The sequence below is a fragment of the Electrophorus electricus genome, chromosome 12 (assembly GCF_013358815.1).
Source record: "Electrophorus electricus isolate fEleEle1 chromosome 12, fEleEle1.pri, whole genome shotgun sequence".
NCBI lineage: Eukaryota > Metazoa > Chordata > Actinopteri > Gymnotiformes > Gymnotidae > Electrophorus > Electrophorus electricus.
Genome location: NC_049546.1, coordinates 1,167,380 through 1,186,715, shown reverse-complemented (window position 1 = coordinate 1,186,715; position 19,336 = coordinate 1,167,380). Strand labels below are relative to the sequence as shown.

General features: G+C 46.8%; 1 protein-coding gene across 7 annotated transcripts; it reads right to left on the bottom strand.

Moving 5' to 3' along the window:
- Positions 1-959: 959 nt before the first annotated feature.
- ppp6r3 (protein phosphatase 6, regulatory subunit 3) lies at positions 960-19,142 on the bottom strand. 7 transcript variants are annotated; one of them, XM_035532063.1, is made up of 26 exons: positions 19,052-19,142; positions 15,311-15,487; positions 14,883-15,116; positions 14,465-14,651; positions 14,012-14,149; positions 13,768-13,833; positions 13,107-13,219; positions 12,781-12,894; positions 12,521-12,650; positions 11,316-11,468; positions 11,085-11,240; positions 10,928-10,992; positions 10,700-10,815; positions 10,265-10,350; positions 10,077-10,163; positions 9,336-9,433; positions 8,480-8,534; positions 8,078-8,208; positions 7,817-7,938; positions 7,029-7,200; positions 6,814-6,902; positions 6,562-6,739; positions 6,246-6,263; positions 5,354-5,452; positions 5,144-5,230; positions 3,821-4,856 (listed from the first exon to the last, which is right to left on the bottom strand). In XM_035532063.1, exons 3-26 carry the CDS (start codon positions 15,107-15,109, stop codon positions 4,808-4,810), a joined length of 2,736 nt encoding a protein of 911 aa, XP_035387956.1. In that variant the 5' UTR covers positions 15,110-15,116; positions 15,311-15,487; positions 19,052-19,142; the 3' UTR covers positions 3,821-4,807. The 7 variants fall into 7 exon arrangements, with proteins under 7 accessions (XP_035387958.1, XP_035387956.1, XP_035387957.1 ...); XM_035532064.1 differs by lacking the exon at positions 19,052-19,142 and adding an exon at positions 18,753-18,855; XM_035532061.1 differs by lacking the exon at positions 19,052-19,142 and adding an exon at positions 18,445-18,630.
- Between the last annotated feature and the right edge of the window lie 194 nt (positions 19,143-19,336).

The following is a 19,336-nucleotide window of genomic DNA, read 5'->3' as shown; positions in this document are numbered from 1 at the left end:
TACTCATACTGATGAACCTCTGCTTTTCTCTGTCGACTGAGTGCTGACTATTTCTGGAGGAGACCTGATTTTTGAAATGGTTGCCAGAAATACATAGAAATAAGTAAAGTAGCTTTACAAGAACTGTTCTGAACCTTTATGCATCAGTTCCAGACACCATTGATCAGCTGAAAAAACAAAAAAAAACACACCCAACACTGAAGTGGACGTCCAATACTGGCAACGCGATGCCAGGTAGTCCAGTACTGCATAACCATGTGCGGCCTCGCTTGAGGAAATAATGATACTAATTTTCCCATTCAAGAACACACCTGTAGTGTAAGTCTGGAGTCAGGTTTAATTATCCTGCTCCCACTCACTAAGAACCTGAGGAGAATGCAGCACTGAACATGCGGCTAATGCCATTAAGATGTGCAAATTACATTTGATTTGTCACCTTATAATGGAGCACAATATTAGCAATTTCAACACATTACAATGGGACATTGCAATTATGGGTTATTTGGAGAGATGGGGGATAAATGGACCGTCTTCCAGCCCCGCTACTCCCTGAGCCTTACGACGCACCGCTGGGGAAACGCTGCTGGCCTTATGCATGTGTTCCCAAGGGTCTCCAGTCCTGTAGTCTTCCAGCCTGGGCTTTAGACAGACTCTTTTCACAACTTGGTTTAATTTAACATATTTACTTTTATTCATTGATCACATCAGCAGTGTTCAGGGTGTATCAGTAATGTAAAGGTCACAGCTTAGAAGCAGGTCCTGTTCTCTGGGATAGACCCTCTGTGTCCTCTCACTGTGCTCCATGTTACATTTATGGCATTTATCAGATGCTCTTATCCAGAGCAACTTACAAAAGTGCTTTGTCATTTACTTTGAATACATCCTAGCCCGTACAGTAGGTTAGAGTCCAATATATCAGTGAATTACAATACTGTAGAAATACAGGGATCACTGCTGATACCTAGAAGTACAAAATACATAAGGTCTCTTTTAAACAATGATAAGTGTAATAATAAGTACTATAGTTTAACATCAATAACATCAGTTAGTCAATATAGGAGCAGGGTCAGTGGTCATTTAAATATTCCACGAATAGATGGGTCTTCAGACTGCAGACCCATCTGTTTGTGGAATATAGACCCTCTGGTGTCTTGTCTCTGTGCTAGGCGTTAGACCCTCTGTGTTCTGGTCCTTTGCCCTGATTCATTAAAGTGAAGGTGATAACACACATCGTGATGCATGAGCTACATGAGCAGTGCTGCACATGCTAGTACTCACTCACTGAATCACTCATTCACTGACTCACTCACATCAAAAGGCTGTAATCTTGTTCCCTCAGGATAGCACTGAGGTCAGAGTGTTTAGTCTTTAGACATGATGAAAATATCAGTAAATCCTAATAATTCTGTAAGCAGAGTAATACGTAACGTGTATTCTGGTGGAGTTCAGTAATAGCCTGGCCCATCATCTGTCTTCTTCTCAGTAAAGGTTAAACCCACGCCTGCTGTGGCTAGACCATGTGTAGTACTAGCACAGTCCTCTAACATCACCTATACTGGTCTTGACTGCAGGAGGCTCTCAGGAACTCAACATCTACGATGTTTAAGGAGACCAGGTACTTATTGCTGAAAAGTTTATTTGAAGACTCCAAATTCTATTCAACTGTCTTTTTTTCCTTTCATTTCAAAAACAAGCTTTGTGCGACATTGGTAACCCACACAGGTCACTGTTACCTGTGAGAGCACCACGCAGGCCTGTCGGGTAGGGTCCCTCAGGTGTGAAGTTGTGAGCATGGGAAGGAGCTGGATTGGAAGAGAGAGAAAATGACTTGGTAATAGATGCCAAAAAACAGCCACATGAAGCGTTAGTCACGAAAGGGGCTTGAACTATGATCTACTTCACAATGTTAGTAAACACATCAGAGCGTCACACAGGGCCCTGCCCACTCGCTGCATCGTCCCTTCGCCGGTGTTTCACTGGATTAAGTCCGTTTTCCTCCTGGTCATCAAGATCGCAGTGACTCATGATAATGTCTGCTTTTTGCTCACATGGCCAGCTGACCGCTTCTCTTTCCTTCTTAAACACAGTAACCATGGAGAAGAGTTTAACAGCCCAGTGCCGTTATTGCACAGGACCGTCAGTCACGGAGAGTGCCACTGCCTGCAGTAAGACTGGAGACTGGCGCCACCATGCGGACGTCAGTAGATATGACATGCCGTTGTTAGATCATAGCGCCTGAGGACTCAATGCTTCTGGACCATTAAGAAAATTCCCAATTAAATGATGAATAGTTTTACGTTACTGGTTTTGAGTTACACGCCTAAAGATGAAACAGCTCACTCCCAGGTTCCCTGTTCTGTGGCAAATTACATCTGCATGAAGAAATAAGGTCCGTAGTCAAACATCTTTTCCAGTGTTTAAGTGGGTACGCGTGGCCAGCCCGAAGATGTGTACGCACTTCGGAGACGCCTGCCTGTGGCATTGGAGCACGAAAAGAAAGATTAACTTGTCCCAACACACCCCGCTTCCGCCCTGTGTCCTGCTCTCGGGAACGCACACGCCTGCACTGCCGTTTCATTTAGACAAATACGGATAAACAAATGTAATGAAATATCATGTATAACGTCAGTGTAATAAACAAACCCTACAATAAGTACTGGTTTAGTTAGTCGGTATAGGAGCAGGGTCAGGGGTCATTTAAATATTCCATGAATAGATGGGTCTTCAGTCTGCATTTGAAGACTGCAGACCCATCTATTCGTGGAATATAGACCCTCTGACATCTTCTCTGTGCTCCGGGTTAGACCCTCTGCTATTCTGTGTCTGTGCTTTGATCCAATACTGGTACACAAACCCATTTAGGTTTAGCGTTAGTCACTGTTGTACTGGCACCTGCTGACTGTTTGGGGTATAAACTATGCTTTGCGACGCGATTGTCGGTATTTTTAGCAATAGTTGTTGTGATACAGGTAAAATGCTGATGGCGCTGAATGTTCTTGCAAAAGTGCAGGAAGCCTCAGAGAGCAGCCGCTTAATCTGCTGTGTGATTTTCTCCACAAACATGATGCAGTTGTAGGCTGAAGTGTGTTCGTGTGTGAGCACTGAAGAGCTCAGAGGAGATATAGTGCTGCAATGGTACAGCCAGCTGCTCAGGCTTTCAACTGGTGCTTTCCAGTGTTGGAAGTGACAGATTACAACATACCGAGAGTACTATTGCTATTAGATATGTCAGTCAAATCATAAAATGGAAAATCCCAGTGCAATCATAACTAAACCTAGTCATTTGTAGTGGTTTGAGCTACTCACCAATATTTGTAAGACATTGATGCCTCTTTATCTGCATTCCAGTTCCTTAATTAAACCCAAGTTGGATTTTTCCCGATTTCCAGGAGACATCCAAAAATAAAACAAAAACAATCTTGGCATCCCTCCTACACACAGAACTTAAAAGACCTTGACAAAATCATTAACAAAAGCCCTAAAACCCCAGACTACCTACGTGAAAAGCCCAGTGTTTTTAGTAACGGCTGCAACACCAGCATGCAGAACAAATCAGCATGGAAAACCTGCCGAGGAGAATCCACGAAATTCCAAGACCTCCAGCTGAAAACTGCCAAACTCAACGCCTCAGGTGGCACTAGGCTGTGTTTAGTGTTTTCCCCCCCAAGCCTTTAGATCAGGATTTAAGCCTCATTGTGGAATCGACACCTGCAGAAAGGCTGTTCAAGCGTAACATTCAGATGATGGAGAACACAGGCTGTGGCAACTAGGATGAACTGGTGGGTCGGAATTAAGCCAGCTGAAGAACACATGAGCGCAGTGCAGGAAAGAAAAACCCTCCCTTGTGTTGCTGGCACAGAGAGCATTTTATTTAAAAAAAGAAAAGGGGAAAATCAACCTGGTAAATATGAATGAAGCATGAGCACGAGAAACTCGCAGTCCCAGCATGCTCCAGGTAGAAAAGTTGAGTTGTGTGGAAAGAAAAAGTTGTAAAAATTGAGCTAGTATTTTTTTTTTTTCTTCACATGTCTGAAAGCAAGTTTACAGTCGTGAGCTACATGCCACTGGAATCCGGCTGAGTCCCGTGCGATGAGCCATGCGCAGATAAAACACCACGTGAGGGAGGGGGTTGATCCAGGGCTCTTAAACGGCACGGGTCACACCCGACGGTATCAAGTTTATCAAACAAAAACACCTTTCAGATCTTGCTCTTGGGGGAGAAAGAAAAAACAAAAACAAAAAAGAATTTACAAATAATAGCTGTTGCAAAATAAACCATCTGAATATTAAAACCACATCCCTAAAGTCTCACACAGACCACCGCATGGCCACTGCACGTGCTGGGGGTTGCCACGGCTTGGCTGGGGAATCAAATAGCAGATTTTGTGCAGGAAATCTCATCAAAAACACACTTCTCTTTTGGTCACAGGGCCTGTTCCGATCAGTCTGGGTCACAATCTTGATTCTGTATACATTGGTCTTGCTTTTTTTTTTGTTTTTTATAAAATATTTTTTATTCATACAATCTTTTTTTTAACTATAGCAACATTTCTATTAACTTTGAATGGCAAGATAGACAGATCACCTCATTAGAACAATAGTATATAAACGAATGCAGGGCAAAGGGGGGGGACAGAATCCATCCGCGGAGGTTTCTCTTCAGACAGTTCCCGTCCTCTGTACAGCTGTCTAATGTTAATATTGCTGGTCCTGATCTGGTGGAGTTGGTTCGGTGCCGGCGGGGGCGGCGCTGTCGGCCGGCTGGCGCCCCCTAGGAGTGGGAGCATGTGTGGCAGGGGCAGACGCCTCAGACAGGGCCGTTGACCGCAGCGTCAGGTGAGGACACCTGCTCTGTTCTGGGGGGGGGGGTGAGAGACAGGATTCACCTACGTGTTACTCGACCCCGCAGAGAGACTTACTACACAACTCAGTTTGCCCCAAAACAGGCAATCCCATCAGTTTAACCCAAGAGAAGAAAAAAGGTTCAAGTTCACCAACAAAATGAAAACCAAACACCAGAAGACGGATTTTAATGAATCACCTCTGGTAGTTATCTAGATAAATTCAGATCAGTGCAAGCTCATCGACTAGAGCCAGCGCAGCGATGTCCCACCCAAACCCCTGCCCCGGCCACATTACTTACTTGGCTTCCTCCATGTGAGCTGTACTCTCTACGGGGCCGTTGAGACCCTCCCACGCCCCCCTGGTTTTCTCTTCTAAGTGCTTTGCACTGTCAGGCGGAAGCGGAAGAGCCGGCTCAGTTAAAAGGAACCGCACCAGAGTAAAGCGTCAAATAAAGCAGCAGGCCGGGCGCAAGGAGTGTGTGTACTTCGCCGGACCAGGCGCCGCTTACCCCGATTTCTGACAGTTGCTAGTGGTCAGCGCGGACGCAGCCCTGTCGCTCTCTGCGTCTCCCACCACATCTTCAGAGGTAGCTCGCGTCCCCTCCTCGCTGAAAGGTAGCAACACACGGTTTTACAGGGCTCCTCCCCCTCCACACGCCCCACCCCCACCAAAACCCACGCACACAAAGAGTGGGCCAAATCAAAAGCCACGCTGCAAAAACAAATGTATATTTATTTTAAAAAGTAAGGGACTCGGGCGTGGCGAGACAACGAGACGATGTGGAAACTGAGCAGCACAAACTGAAGGACAGAAGCAGTAATGAACGTCTGCCTGGAGTGGGGACTCGTTCAGGAGAAATGACGTGTGAAGACGGCGGGGACAACAAAAAGATGGCTCAGGGGCGGGGACATGCCAGCAAGCCATCGTCTTAGCAACGGGGCATTTTCAAAGCCCAGCAGTGGCTCTCTAATCGTGGAGGGATGGCCAATAGCTGCCAGCTAGTGTGGATCAGCCTGTCGGAACTTCGTCATCCCGGACTGAGGGACCCCAGACCCACTGTGGCGTTAAAGGAGATACACGGTACGTAGACACCGCTCCCTGCACTCGAGAACAAGCGCCCCGGGAGGAACCACTTTCGTGCAGGAAGCAAACACCGGCCCAGAGGAGCTTCCCGCAGGGAGACGTCCCCACACCAGGCAGCTCCTCTCAAAAACGCTCGGGGAGGGGTTTGGGGGCGGGGCAACCTGTGCTTCTGACGACCATGCAGATGGAGATGGAGAAATATCACCACGGAAAGGAAACCAAAACTGAAGGCAACATGAGCAGGAATCGGAACTGAACGGCTGACATGAAGACAGACGTGGCAGAGGCCCGGCCTGCTCCCGACCGGCTGTACATACCGATACGACTTCAACACCCTGAGTCCCCACGCACGCGGAGAGAGGGAGGAAGCATGTTTAAGTGCTGCAGTTCAACACGCAAGGAAACACGCTTGGGTTTTCTTTTTGTGACCCCCCCCCCAAGCAGAAACAGACACTGGCTCTGTACATGGTGACATCAAATAAACACACAAAATAAAAGAAAATGAAAAAACACAGCTGTACGTTTCAGTAGCCCCAAGCGAGTGGGCGGGTCCCTGGCCTATGAGCACTCTGAGTGAGGGGCAGTGGGAGGGGCCTCATGCAGCGTGATGAGGTAAGGGAGAGAGGGACATACCTCTTGAAAACAGCAGTTTCGGTTCTGGCATCTACAGTAAGGCTAAGTGTCTCCTTCATGGAGCCATTGGTGACCGTCTCCGTGATGCGGTCACCGGGTGACTCCTCCTCCACGTCAGACCCGCCCCCGATGGAGACGGGCGGCTGGGCTTGCTCGTCACTGGGCCACTGCCCTGCCCCTGCAGCAGGTAGGAGGTTCAGTGTCTGACCTGGAGCACGCAATGCCACAAAGGGGGCTAGACTTCTGGCTCACCTGCGGGTGCATTCACACCTAGAGGGTCCATCGTCTCCACACTCGTCTCCATGGCTACCGGGGAGTTGCTCCTCAGAGGGTCTTTGGGGCTGTGGAAAACGAAAAACAAAAAAAACCCTCATCACAGGAAGCGTGAGGCGTTTGTGTCAGCTCACTAATGTGGGAATCTCTCACATCGGTGCGGCAGGTGGAGATGGGTGAAGCCAACCCCTCACCTGACGGGTGTGAAGCTGGAGAAGTCTGCCCAGCCGGTCTCCGTGGCTACGGTGTTGGTAGGAGAGTTCCAGGCTGCAGGTTCAGTCAAAGAACCAGGAGAGGAGAGGGCTGGGGCAGACACGCCCCCCGTATCCATGGGGATGTCATCAAAGCTGGCTGTCCACACAGGTCCTGCAAGGAAGCCAGGCAGGACAGACTTTTGCACCAGTGAGGAATCAGTATGCATTCAGAGTCCACCTACTGCTCCCCCTAAACGCTCATGACACGCCCCCTCATGAGGTCATGGTTTACGTTGAAGCAGCTGCTGTTCTTTGCTTGCAGTTGCGAACGAACTGTTCAGGTCCCAGCACCCGTTTATTTATTATGATAGAAATGCGCAGAATGTTTCCAAATTAGGTGGGAGCACTGGAACGATTACAGTTTCTCGTTGGTGGAAAAGGGAATCAGGGGAAGGACAGAGTATCTAACCACTAAACCCTTACACTGGCCTGGTCACACACAAAAGAAAGATGCTACATCATTTTGATTCTTTTTCTATATAGTGTTCACATTTAAGCTATTGTACATCAATTACAGTAACAACTTTTATAAATATGAATCTGTCCTCTTCTCAGCAGTACTCACCTTAATACTGCCAAGCCTGCCTCGCAAGGTCCAGCGTGTGTTCGTTCCTCACCCTCCCCACCTCCATGGGAGGTCTAACCCAAGTGTGTGCGCTTTTAATATTTTTTTTATATATATATATATATATATATAAAATAAATAAGTGTGTGTGCGCGTTCCTCACCCTCCCCACTGTCCACCTCCATGCGGTCATCAGCAGCAGTATTCGCTGCCTCAAATGGATCGCGCTTCACGTCCTCGTCCTCCGAGTCTGTACTCTCCTCACTGTCTGTGCTGCCTGCACTCCTGAGAGAGAGAGAGAGAGAGAGAGAGAGAGAGAGAGAGAGAGAGAGAGAGAGAGAGAGAGAGAGAGAGAGAGAGAGAGATTTTACAGGAGACACCTTGTTTTCTAAGGCCTGAGTACATGTACACATGCATGCCCTACCTTGGACGTCTCTGTGCTTCAGGAGGAAACGTTACGTCTTTCTCGTCCCAGATGTCCTCCTCGTCTGAGCCTGCATCCTCAAACTGCTGGATTTTCTCCTTACAGCAGGCCTCAAACAGGGCCATGTTCGCCTGCAGGAGCACACACACACACACACACACACACACACACACACACACACTTCAATTTAGCGTACAACGTTTCCACCCACAGCAGAAATTCACAGTTCACAAGGTTAAGAGAAAACAACATTTTTGGACAGAAGGTCCTTTATCAGCTCTGCAAAGCAAAGCACTTGAGCTGATGAAGGACCTCCATCTGAAAGGTCCCGTCTTTGCACGTGTGTGTGCGCGTGCTTTACATCGCATGTGTGATCACTGCTGAGACACAGGGCATACTTACACTTTCATTTGTATTCAAGGAAAAATTGATGTCTGATATTCTATCAAAGGGAATACTGCAAGGTTAAAGAGAACAGAGTTCAGTTGAGTGAAAAATCAGTTAGCAAGAGCACAACAGCACGTGCACGCTCAAATGCACACTCACGTGGAAAAACAGCATGCATCCAAACACAGAACAGTTGATATACATTACAGCATACAATACCCATAATGCACAGTGAAACAGCAACAATGTATTAAATGCTACAACTACTACTGGTGACACAAAAGTTTGACGTTAATTTAGATTCAAGTTACATTATCAGATTTAAAATAATAGTACAGCAATAATTACACAGTTCAGAAGGATCTCAAACCCTCCTCTTAGAGAGTTACTGTCCAACAAATAGTGGATCCAATACAAACACAACAAAAAGACACCAGTCAAGTAACTGGTGCCTTTGTAGGTGTTCACACAGAGTTGGAGATGAACTCTGCATATTCTCCAGATGGAGGTTTGGAGATCCCACAGTAAGAAAATGGCCCTGGAGTCTAAACATACAGCTAAAACAAACAACAACAACAACGTCCACATCAGACCCCTCCCACCCAGTCAGGAAAACCCAACCCCTTCACCACAGGCAGCCCCACTCACTCAGTCAAACCCAACCCCTTCACCACAGCCAGCCAACCACTCAGTAAAACCCAACCCCTTCAAAGAACAGGACCCAGTTTCCAGACACAGGCCAAGGCCAATCAGACAGGGAATTTAAGGCCAAGGGGTGTGGTGAGCTCAGCCCCAAAATGCCACAAGGCCTGTGTTTGGAAGAAACAGTGCCCCCTCTGGCGAGACAGAATCATGCAGCTTGAGTACTCACTCCACAACATCGTCCTGATCGGCAAACTCTTCATCGTTGAAGCCAAACTGCTCAATAAAATTGGACGTCATTTGTTGCATCTGATAATCAGAAAAGGCCTGGCCAACCCAGGAGCAGCGATAATGATACAATCTCAACACTACATTTCAAACACAGTCTGCTTAAACTCTTAAATCTTACCAAGCACCAGCCAACACCACACTTTTAAAGACTGAATGTTTTAGTGTTTACTACTTTACAGGGATTTTGCAAAAATAATGAATTTCTGAACGTGGTGAATAATTATGACATGTCTGAGACATGAACTGCACTGTTATCACATCTCCCTTTAGCCTTTTAAAATGGTTTAACAATCCAGTGCTGCTGTAACTGTCAAAAATACTTACGCACCAACCCACCCAAGCTAATTAACATAAGTGCATGTCATCTTCCAACTCCCCACCCCACTAAACCCCAGTGACTTAACCAGAACATGCTAGGCAGCCAGCTTACATAGTCTACCATCTCAGTCATCAACTGCACAAACTGTAATTTTGTGATTGTGATTCGTGTTAGCTTCGCCGTTAGCTGTTGCTTAGTCTTAAAAAGAACCCCCCCCCCCCCCCCCCCCCCCAGTTGTGAGGGACAGTGCCTTATATTAGTTACAAACATCCGTGCGTCAGCCTCACTGAACTGGAGCCAGAACGTAACGTGTCTAGCTGATAGTAACAGATACTGATAAATAAGGAGGTTTGAACTTACCTGTTGCAGGGAAGAGTCGTGGTGAAACCCACTGTCCTTGAAATCTACCTCGTCATCACTGGACGAGTGAATGTGATGCGTGTTAACCTGTAGACAGACACAGACAAAGTTGTCTCCATCCTAGCATATAAAAGTTCAGCTACTGGCACCACAGTTTGGACAATGTCTGGCCAAGGCAGGTGACTTACTAAGTCTACAGTGTTCTTCTTGTTTATGTCAGCTAGCTGCCCGGACGTGAAGGACTCCCATCGCTCCCGCTCATCCTCCTGGAGCTCTGTCACACAGCAAACAAGGGCAGTGAGCACTGCCAGCCCAAAAAACTACAACCAGGAGGAAACCACCAGCGGAAGACAGCTCACTGCTGTTACCACAGCGTTAGTGCTGCCGGGCTATGCTCAGCGTCATAATGGTTAGCCATGAGCCTGGACCCGCTTGCTTACAAACGTACCATCACACTGATTTACTAAAGTGTTAAGTAAGCCAACACCAACAACCACCACCAGTGGACACCTGTGGAACTCAGGACAGCTCACCAACATGAACACCTGACACCCTGCGCTGCATTTGACATGAGGCCGTGAGGGACTTCAGAAACAGGGTGCAACACGTGTGTAACAACGCACCTGAAATAAGCTGCTGGATCTGAGTGCCATTAGGACCCTTGTCACTGTTGTGCACTATGGAGTTAGCTATTCTGGTCAGGTGACCCATGTAACCTCTTCGGCGCCCCCCCTCTGCCCTGCAGGAAACCAGGTTGGATTTGTTTAAACAGGACAACCATCAAACCAGAGAGCACACTACCATGAGACTCTGCTTTTGGTCTATAAAGGATCAGAGATGATTCAACTCACTGCTCCTTCTCGTTGGAGCTCCACGCATCCAGGATTCTCTGGATCAACCTGCACTTCTGAAAGAGCTGCAAGGGAAAGAATGAAAGAACTGAGAAGAGCCCGTCCACCCGCCCACCCACAAGAGTGCGTGCGTGAGCGTGCATGTGGAAACACTCACGTGTGTGATGAGGATGTTTTCTCTGAGCTGCTCCTTGTCTTCGTCCCGGTTAATATCAGTGTCACTCTGGGTTGGAGGCATGGCCAAGACCATGGCGGTACAGATTTCCACTTGTATGTGTAGGAAGTTGTTCCAGATGTATTTGAAGTACATATCCTACAAAAAACAACCAAAGTCAGAATGTTTTTTTAAGAAGAAAGTTCTTCTGTGTGGTCTCCAAGCAGCACTCACAAGCATCACCCCCAGCAGGTTCAGGTTGATGAGCTCCTGGTTGATGATGTGGTTACTGGTCTGCAGGAGACTGGCTACCAGTCTCACCACGTTAAGGCGCGTGTTTCCCACCGGGGGGTCCAGCAACCCCCACGTGGTCTTCAGTGGGGTTTTCTAATCACAAACACAAAAGGTGAACGCACATGAAATATTTTGCATAAACACGAGACAGACAAAAATCACTCAGTAGACTCACGTGCCGTTTGCTGTGTGAAAATCTAACAAATGTAACGTGTAACAAGACATTAAAAATGTTAATTATTGCGATAGTGATTATTATCAATTCATAGGGCAACTAGGACAATTCATTCTAACGTGGAAGAAAAAGCTCCATCAGAGACTGAACCAGTAATAAGATGGAGAGACAGAGTTTCAGTGCATAGCACCATCCTCCTCCCCCCAGGCATATCATAGCCAACAGAGGAAACACTCAAACCACAACCTGAAATGCATCAATAAATGAAGCCTCAGATGAAAAAAAACCAAAACCAAACTTAATGAGTCAACATGTCAGACTGCAGCAACGCAGGCACCAGGAGGCCACATCTTGAACCCAGCAGCTGCTCGGCTGATAGCACGCTGGCCTACTGAACATCAGCGCGGATGCTGGCTCCCTCAGTTGCATCCACACAACACCAGCCCAAAATAAACAAACTCACACAGGAATTCTGACAAAGTATTTGACCAAGAACCAAAATGTGGCCCCTGAAGCACAACAAGGGTACTTTTGCTCTGAATGTAAACACCACTCTCGTGTAATTAGTTCTCACCACGGTCTTGAGTTTTGCTGTTGAAAGCCCTCATCTGAGCTATGAACGTGCACCAGTGGAGCTGCAGCTCTGGACTGGCATGGCTGGCTCCCACCCAATGTGCCATTTTCAAAATTATTTATTTCCACACAGAAAATACTGCCACAGGGATTTGGCAGCAAAAAAGATTGCAATGCAATAAGTCAACATCAAGCATGAAATCACAGGCATCTGCAGAACAATACAAAACCCGTAAACAGTAGAAGGCCATATTTGACCAATAACCTACAGACGTGAAGAGTAGTTCTGTGGTGAGCACTGCTAGGCAAGCGGGTGGGGGGCTACATAGAAACTACTCAACAATGATATCGAGGCTGGAAATATCCAAAACGAGGCCAGTCTACTCCATCAGTTCACCTTTGGAGGCTCGAGCAGGAGCTGGTGGAAATCCTTCAGCCTGGGTCGGACTGCCTCCAGGATGCTCTGATTGACAGAGAAAGACGCGTGGTTGAGGCCGGGAGGACAGAGCTCCAGGTGGCCCTCAAACCTGCCAGACAGAGGAGCACTTTTTAGAGAGACACCCACACACCCACACACACACACCCACACACACACACCCACACACACACACCCACACACACACACACACACACACACACGTGACCAGAAGCCCTTACGCTGGTCTCCTGGTCTCAAAGAGGGTGAGGAGAATCTGGATGACGCTGACTATGGCAGACTCATTCTTCTCTTTGTCGAAGATGTTGGAGAGAAGTTGCTCTACAGTCTCCTGTCTGAAAACACAGCAGAGACTCAAGCCACTGGACACACCCACTCTCAGAGGCTACACACACCACCCCAATAAAGCCCACCCACTGCATCAGAGTACACATCTGCCCACTCAAACACCAAATATTATATTATAAGCTGCAGGTAGTAATAATAATAAAAATAATAATAGAATAAATGAACAACTTCAGTGTGATTTCCCCAAGGAAGGACGTACTTCTCCAGAGTGGCCAGCAAGGGGTCGGGCTCGGAGGAGCCTTGTACCTGAAACATCTGATCCCTACTGAGGCGAATTATCTCACAGAGCGACTGCGACGCATTCGAGTGTCTCTGAGGGAACAAACCAACAGGACTCAGGGCAGGGCGGGGCAAAAGGCCTTTTTAAACCAAATGCAATTTTCTTTCCAGATAATGTTTTAAAATTATATTTAAATTACTTTACACTGGTTTTGAAACTTGCAGACTGCAACACTGCAATGGTTTAAATCCAGATGAATGGGCACCATGGCCGCAGAACAGCTCAACTTGCTCGTGGCAGAGCAAGAAAGCATTTGACAAGCAACAAGCTAACGCAGAAGTTAAAATGTGCATAGAAGCACAGCAGTTAGTCAAGGAAGGAACCTCTCTGTACAAGACAGCCAGTGTTTACGGCCAGACCAGAACACGTGGTCACACGCCGGAAGAAATGCGAACTTAATATAACTCTTTAACACATTTATATTTATCCATGGCATTAATTTTGACTGAAACAAACAAACCCCACATACAGGAAACATGGGTGTAGCATGGGTGTAGCATGGGTGTAGCATGGGTGTAGCATGGGTGTAGCATGGGTGTAGCATGGGTGTAGCATGGGTGTAGCATGGGTGTAGACTTACGTCCTCATCCTGGCAGGGTTGGACCATATCCACTAACCTCTGGATCACTTTCTCCTCATTCAACCACTACAGATCAGACAGAGAGAGGATTAAAGACTAGCTACATAAAGCGCAGTGCCAACACCCGTCTGTCTGAACACAAACATTTAAACCGGCTGTTATCTGACCACAGAGTGCTGAATAAATTATGAAATTAATCTTGAGTCTTGCGGGGGGGGGGGGGGGGGGGGGGGAGAGAGCTCACATTTAAAACGTCTTGTCTAAGCTGTTGAGGTTCAATGCAGGTGAGCATCCTGAGAAGAAGGTCCATGATGGCCGAGGTTCCTATGTGTTTGATCATGAGATCCACAAAGTCCTCCCTTTTCCTCAAGAACTCCACAATCTACACACACACACACACACACACACACACACACACACACACACACACACACACACACACACACACACACACACACACACACTTTTGTTTAGAGAAAATCGAGTACTAATTAATTATAGGCAATATCCACAAATATCAGTTTTGAGCTGCACAACTTTGTAAAAGGTCAGATTGTAAAAAGTTGTTTTTTGTTTTTTTTTTTTAAAAGACAAACACAATCCACCCACATGCCTTGTGTTTTAGCAGAATGACTGGTCTGTGCTAGAGTTGCCAGTCTGCAGGCTACGCCCCCTAATGGCAATGCCCCTCCCTCACCTGCTCTGGCTTTCTGCCGATGAGGATGCTGAGGACTTTGCTGAAAAAGCTGGCCAGCAGAGGGTTGAGAGGGGGCTCACTCTGCAGGAACCCATAGAGCTTCAGGAGGAGACCCTCATCTTCACCCAGCCGGTCATTGATCTGCCCGACATCTGAGGTGAGGAGCTCGCACGAGATGTTGGGATACCTACATCATCAACACAAGACATCTTGTTACGCGCCGACAGCTGCAGGTTGACATGAATGCCAAATTCACTTCGGAGTGGCAGCCCCGAGATGAGAACCTGGCAAGTGCTGTCTGTATTTGTATTGTATACATCAACACGACTCCGTAGTTAAAAGGCAGCTAGAGGAAGCGGTGGTCGTGAAGAGCCGTAGGGGCTTGGGATGGCTAGCAAAGCGGGCCAACACAGCTCACTTGTATTTGATCTTCTCCTCCATGTCCTGGCTGGGTTCCTGGGTGATGAAGTCAACCAGGTGCTCCATGCACTGTGGCCGCACAAGAAAGTCCACTAGCTTGTGGTTCTGGGCTTTGCACTCCTGCAGAACGTCCTCCTCGTCCATGACCTCCGTCAGGGTCACGTCCTCCTTGTCCAGTAGCGTGTCGATGTGCGACGTCGTGTGCAGGTCAAACTTCCAAAACATGGTGCTTCTGTGGGACAGACAACCAGAACATGATATCCTGACACTACCTCCACACCGTAACAAAAAGAACACCCAAACGTTGTCAGACTACGCGTTCCCTGCAACGGACAGCATCAAAAACAACTCCACTGCTGGTAAAATGGACAGTAGTGGAAGGTGACGTGCTGTGAGGTGATGCGAGGTGTGTAGTGCACGGTCTACCTGAGCAATACAGGGCTCAGAGGGTAAAATCTCTGATTAAAAAGAAAAGAATGCTTCAACTCTCTGGGATGTCTGGCCCATTCCAGGCACTGCAGGCAGGAGGAACGTCCTAACGAACAGCTTGCATGCAGCTTGCAGTCAACACCTCTGCCCCAGCTACACACACTCAACACACACCTGGAATAAACAATCACAACAACAACAACGTTAGTAGGCAAACACCATCCTCCACCACTACACTCCTGCAACAAACAGCATTAGCAGGTAAATACCATCTCAGCCCATCACAACACGCCTGGTATTACTAACACTACCCCCACCACAACACGCCGGCATCCCCACAAGACACAACCTTTAATCAAACAACATATTGAACACATACATAAAGCCATGTTTGTATTCTTGTTCTGACTAGTTATTGTGTATCTGTTTGATAAGTGAGAGATGCGTGATCTTCAGCACTTGAGGACAAATACCGTAGAAGCAAAGCCATGCAAACTTTTCTATAAAGGACATCCTTTAAAAGGTTCGTGCTGAAAGCAAATGGTAGCTATTCCACACAATATGCCTGCTCTTCTCCTAGCATTACAGAAGGGGCAGCTCTGCTCAACATGACCCTGAACAAATGAAACCAGCACATCACAGTGGAGAAGCTTGGACTGATGTCACCACCACGGCAGCAGAGGAGAGATCCCAGCCTCCATTGTGTTGAGAACGTGACTGTTTGGCCCATTGTAACTCATCACTACTTCTTGACACAAGCAGATTCAGCAGTCTCTTTCTGCAGCGTTCATATATATATATATATACACACACAGACACACACACACGAGGCACCTAACTCCCCCCCGACTTTTTACATCAAAACGCAAACTACAAATGTGATTTTACCATTCTATAAATGAAGACAAGAATGAAATATGAAAAATCAATTAGTATTGGACAGCTTTACACTTTTAGTTGACTTTTAAAGACCAGATCAAGAACGGAGATGTAATGCATACCAAAGAACACCAGGAATATATAACTTAATGATTAAACCATTAGAGATTTTCATTTTTGAATGAAAACATTATTTAACCAAACACCTAGCATGTCTCACTCTTATGCCATGGCAGACACTTGTTCAGTAACTAGTAAAAATAAATAAATAAAAAATTCTGCATTTTGATTAACAGTTTTAAATTTCTTCCTCTTCATAAACATAGAAAATTATACTTTATATTTAGACAAAAATACCCAGACAATTATAGTTCATCTGTATAATTTTAGAAGATCAAGCATCATCTATATTGTTCTGCTGAAACCTCTAAGCATGCTTTTAATGCAGCACTCCAACAACACACTACATTTATCTTATCTGGTCAACTGACACGAACATAATTGTTCGTCTGGTGAAACCAGTTCCAGGTGTGGTCAGTCATCCTGGCTTTCATCCAATTGGAGGCCACATTAACAGGCCAGAATAGCATCACCAGACAGAGTTCCTCTCCAGGGGTAAAGCAGCAACAAACCACCAGGTTAGAGGTTATAAAAACACAAACAGCTAACAGGAAGGAAAGCCTATTAATAGCCTAGGACGAGACTTGTCCAGACCTAGGGAGCTTAGGCCCTCTCTTGGACCACTGCACTCAAGCTGATTAAATGGTCGGCTCACTGATCCCACGTTAAAAATCAAAGGATAAATGCAAACTGCCCATAATAGCTATTCTTATGTACTTATAATAGTTACTTGCGTACTTATAACCCAATTAGCAGAAAAATAAATGTTGAATTAACTGTGCTAGGCACATAACCAAATGTAAGGAATAAAAAAGGTCACATATCCATGCATAACGTATTCTGGGAGCAGTTGCATGAGAACTAACCGCAAAGTCAAAAGCACGCCACCAAAATGCTGGCTTTAGTATCAGTAAAGGCAGACGCTACTAAAAGTGTCTTGTACCCGGTAGCATTACTACACGGGAGAGAACGACGGCGTTGTGGAGTACTCGCGTGTCAAACACTGCTCCCCTGCCACAGGTTCACCGGTTTTCAAACTGACAATCTAATACTTCGCTGTCTAGCAACTGGCATTTTGACAATCACTGTCATATAACACTTAGCAAACGCTGAATTATTAGTATTCCTTTAAACACATTTTACAGCAATGACAACAACAAACTGCCCAACCGATCGATCTCCTCTGATGCTACTTAACCGGATCTCCAACTAATTAAACCGCAGAAGTAAATTCACACATTCTGGTGTAACGACACTGGCATAACAGGGCTTGCTAGCTGCAAACCAGCAGCCCACTATAGATTAAACACACCCAGAGCCACAGCTAAAACACTGAACAGAGCAGCTCTGTAGACACAGATCACCCCACAACAAGACAGACGTACGTTAGCTAGGACAGCTAGCTACCTTTCCTTCAGCCGTTACCTATAGCGTTAGCTAACCACACGCTAACGCCGACGATAACAACCCTGCTAAATGAGTATAAGCAACTAGCTAGGTAGCTAAACTGCCGATTAATTGATATAATCGGTTTAGAGACCGACTGCCTGACGCAAATCTCTCTTACCGAGCGTTTGTTACTAAAGCTAAGAAGGGCCACTTTTGAATCACGCCAACATACCATTTCGCTAGGGCCCGGCAGAGCTAACGCTAATGCTAGCCTAGCCGTCTAAGAAAGAACACAGTACGAGGACACGGACTCGCTAGGCTAGCTTCAGCCCAGACAGCGGGCACAACACCGCGGTTAGAAAGTGGTTATTCAGCTAGTCCTTTATACAGCGAGCTAGCCTAGCTGCTAGCTGTCTGTTAAAGTGGTTGTTTAGCGCTTATTTATTTAGCTTAGGTAGCGAGCTAGCCTAGCTGCTAGCGTTACCTTGCATCCGCCAGCTAATGCTACATATATCAAGCCAAATCGTTCGGAAAAGTTTCGGTTTGCAGGTGCTGGACGGTTTAGTCGGGCTTCACCGGCCGCACACGCCCATCCATCCGCGATGAAGGTTGATCTGAAGCGGTGATGACTCCAGCGGCCCACCGTCCTGGGTGCGCGGGGCACCGGCGGGGAACGGAGAGGCCAGCCGGCTAGCCAGCGAGCTAACGCTACATTACCTCAGCGCCGAGAAAGAAACACGTACCGATTAGGAGCTGTCTACTGCCAGAGCCCGACATGAAGCTCACGGAACGCCAAGCTAAAACTGCCACCAAAATAAAACGGCACCGACACGCGGGGAGGGATGGAGGGGAAAAAAAAATAAAGTGTTGACAAGAAACACTGACAGGCGCGAAAACATACACCCTCACTGGGTACTTTTCAAGATGGCGGCGGCGTCAGCAGCCCTTCCCCCACACCCACAGCGCCTGTCAATCAAATGCACCGCTGAACGCTCATTGGTCCGAATGTACGTCAATCACAACGTGGCCATTTTAAATTCATGAAACCTACCTTCGTTTTCGTTTTAAGTTTCACGGTAAAAATAAGATTATAGGTAACGCACTCGGTGTTAAGTGGTCGGAAACGACAGTTGGGATGCGTATTCGTTCAAGCGTCTGTAGACCAAAGCGCTTTACGAACACACCCATGTCAACAAGATCCCGTCAGGTTTCCGGTTTGTAGAGAAATCTTCGTTCCGATTGGATGTCACACTCGTAATCATGTGCCACTGCCGTCTTCGAAACTAAAAGTAACCGCATCTCACTTCATCTTTCATTCATCGGCGGCGTGTGAGAAATTCACTGTCTTACCGACTTCTTAAGTGCGAGTCATTATGCTCCCGGTAAACCGTTCGCTGATGCTTGTGCGTTGAGTTTAGTTGAGCTCGGGTCACTCGGGCTTGTTTGTAACGCCCTAGCAACAATATGATGTCACCGTGATTGACAGACCGGTTGTGCTATCAGCGAGCGAGCGCTTTCGCAGCAGTGTCCAGTTTAACACAAGGATTAAACCAGTTGCAGTAGGTTTAACTGGGCATGGTGCGCAATGCTTACAGGGAGCTGTTATTCAGAATGTCGTATCCGGCCATAACACAT

Excerpts from the sequence above, each read along its gene's own strand:
- ppp6r3 (XM_035532060.1), bottom strand. Across the intron at positions 12,895-13,106 it reads TTGCTGGCCACTCTGGAGAA|ACAGGAGACTGTAGAGCAAC; the intron begins GTACGTCCTTCC and ends CTGTGTTTTCAG. Across the intron at positions 9,434-10,076 it reads ACGACTCTTCCCTGCAACAG|GCCTTTTCTGATTATCAGAT; the intron begins GTAAGTTCAAAC and ends TGGGTTGGCCAG.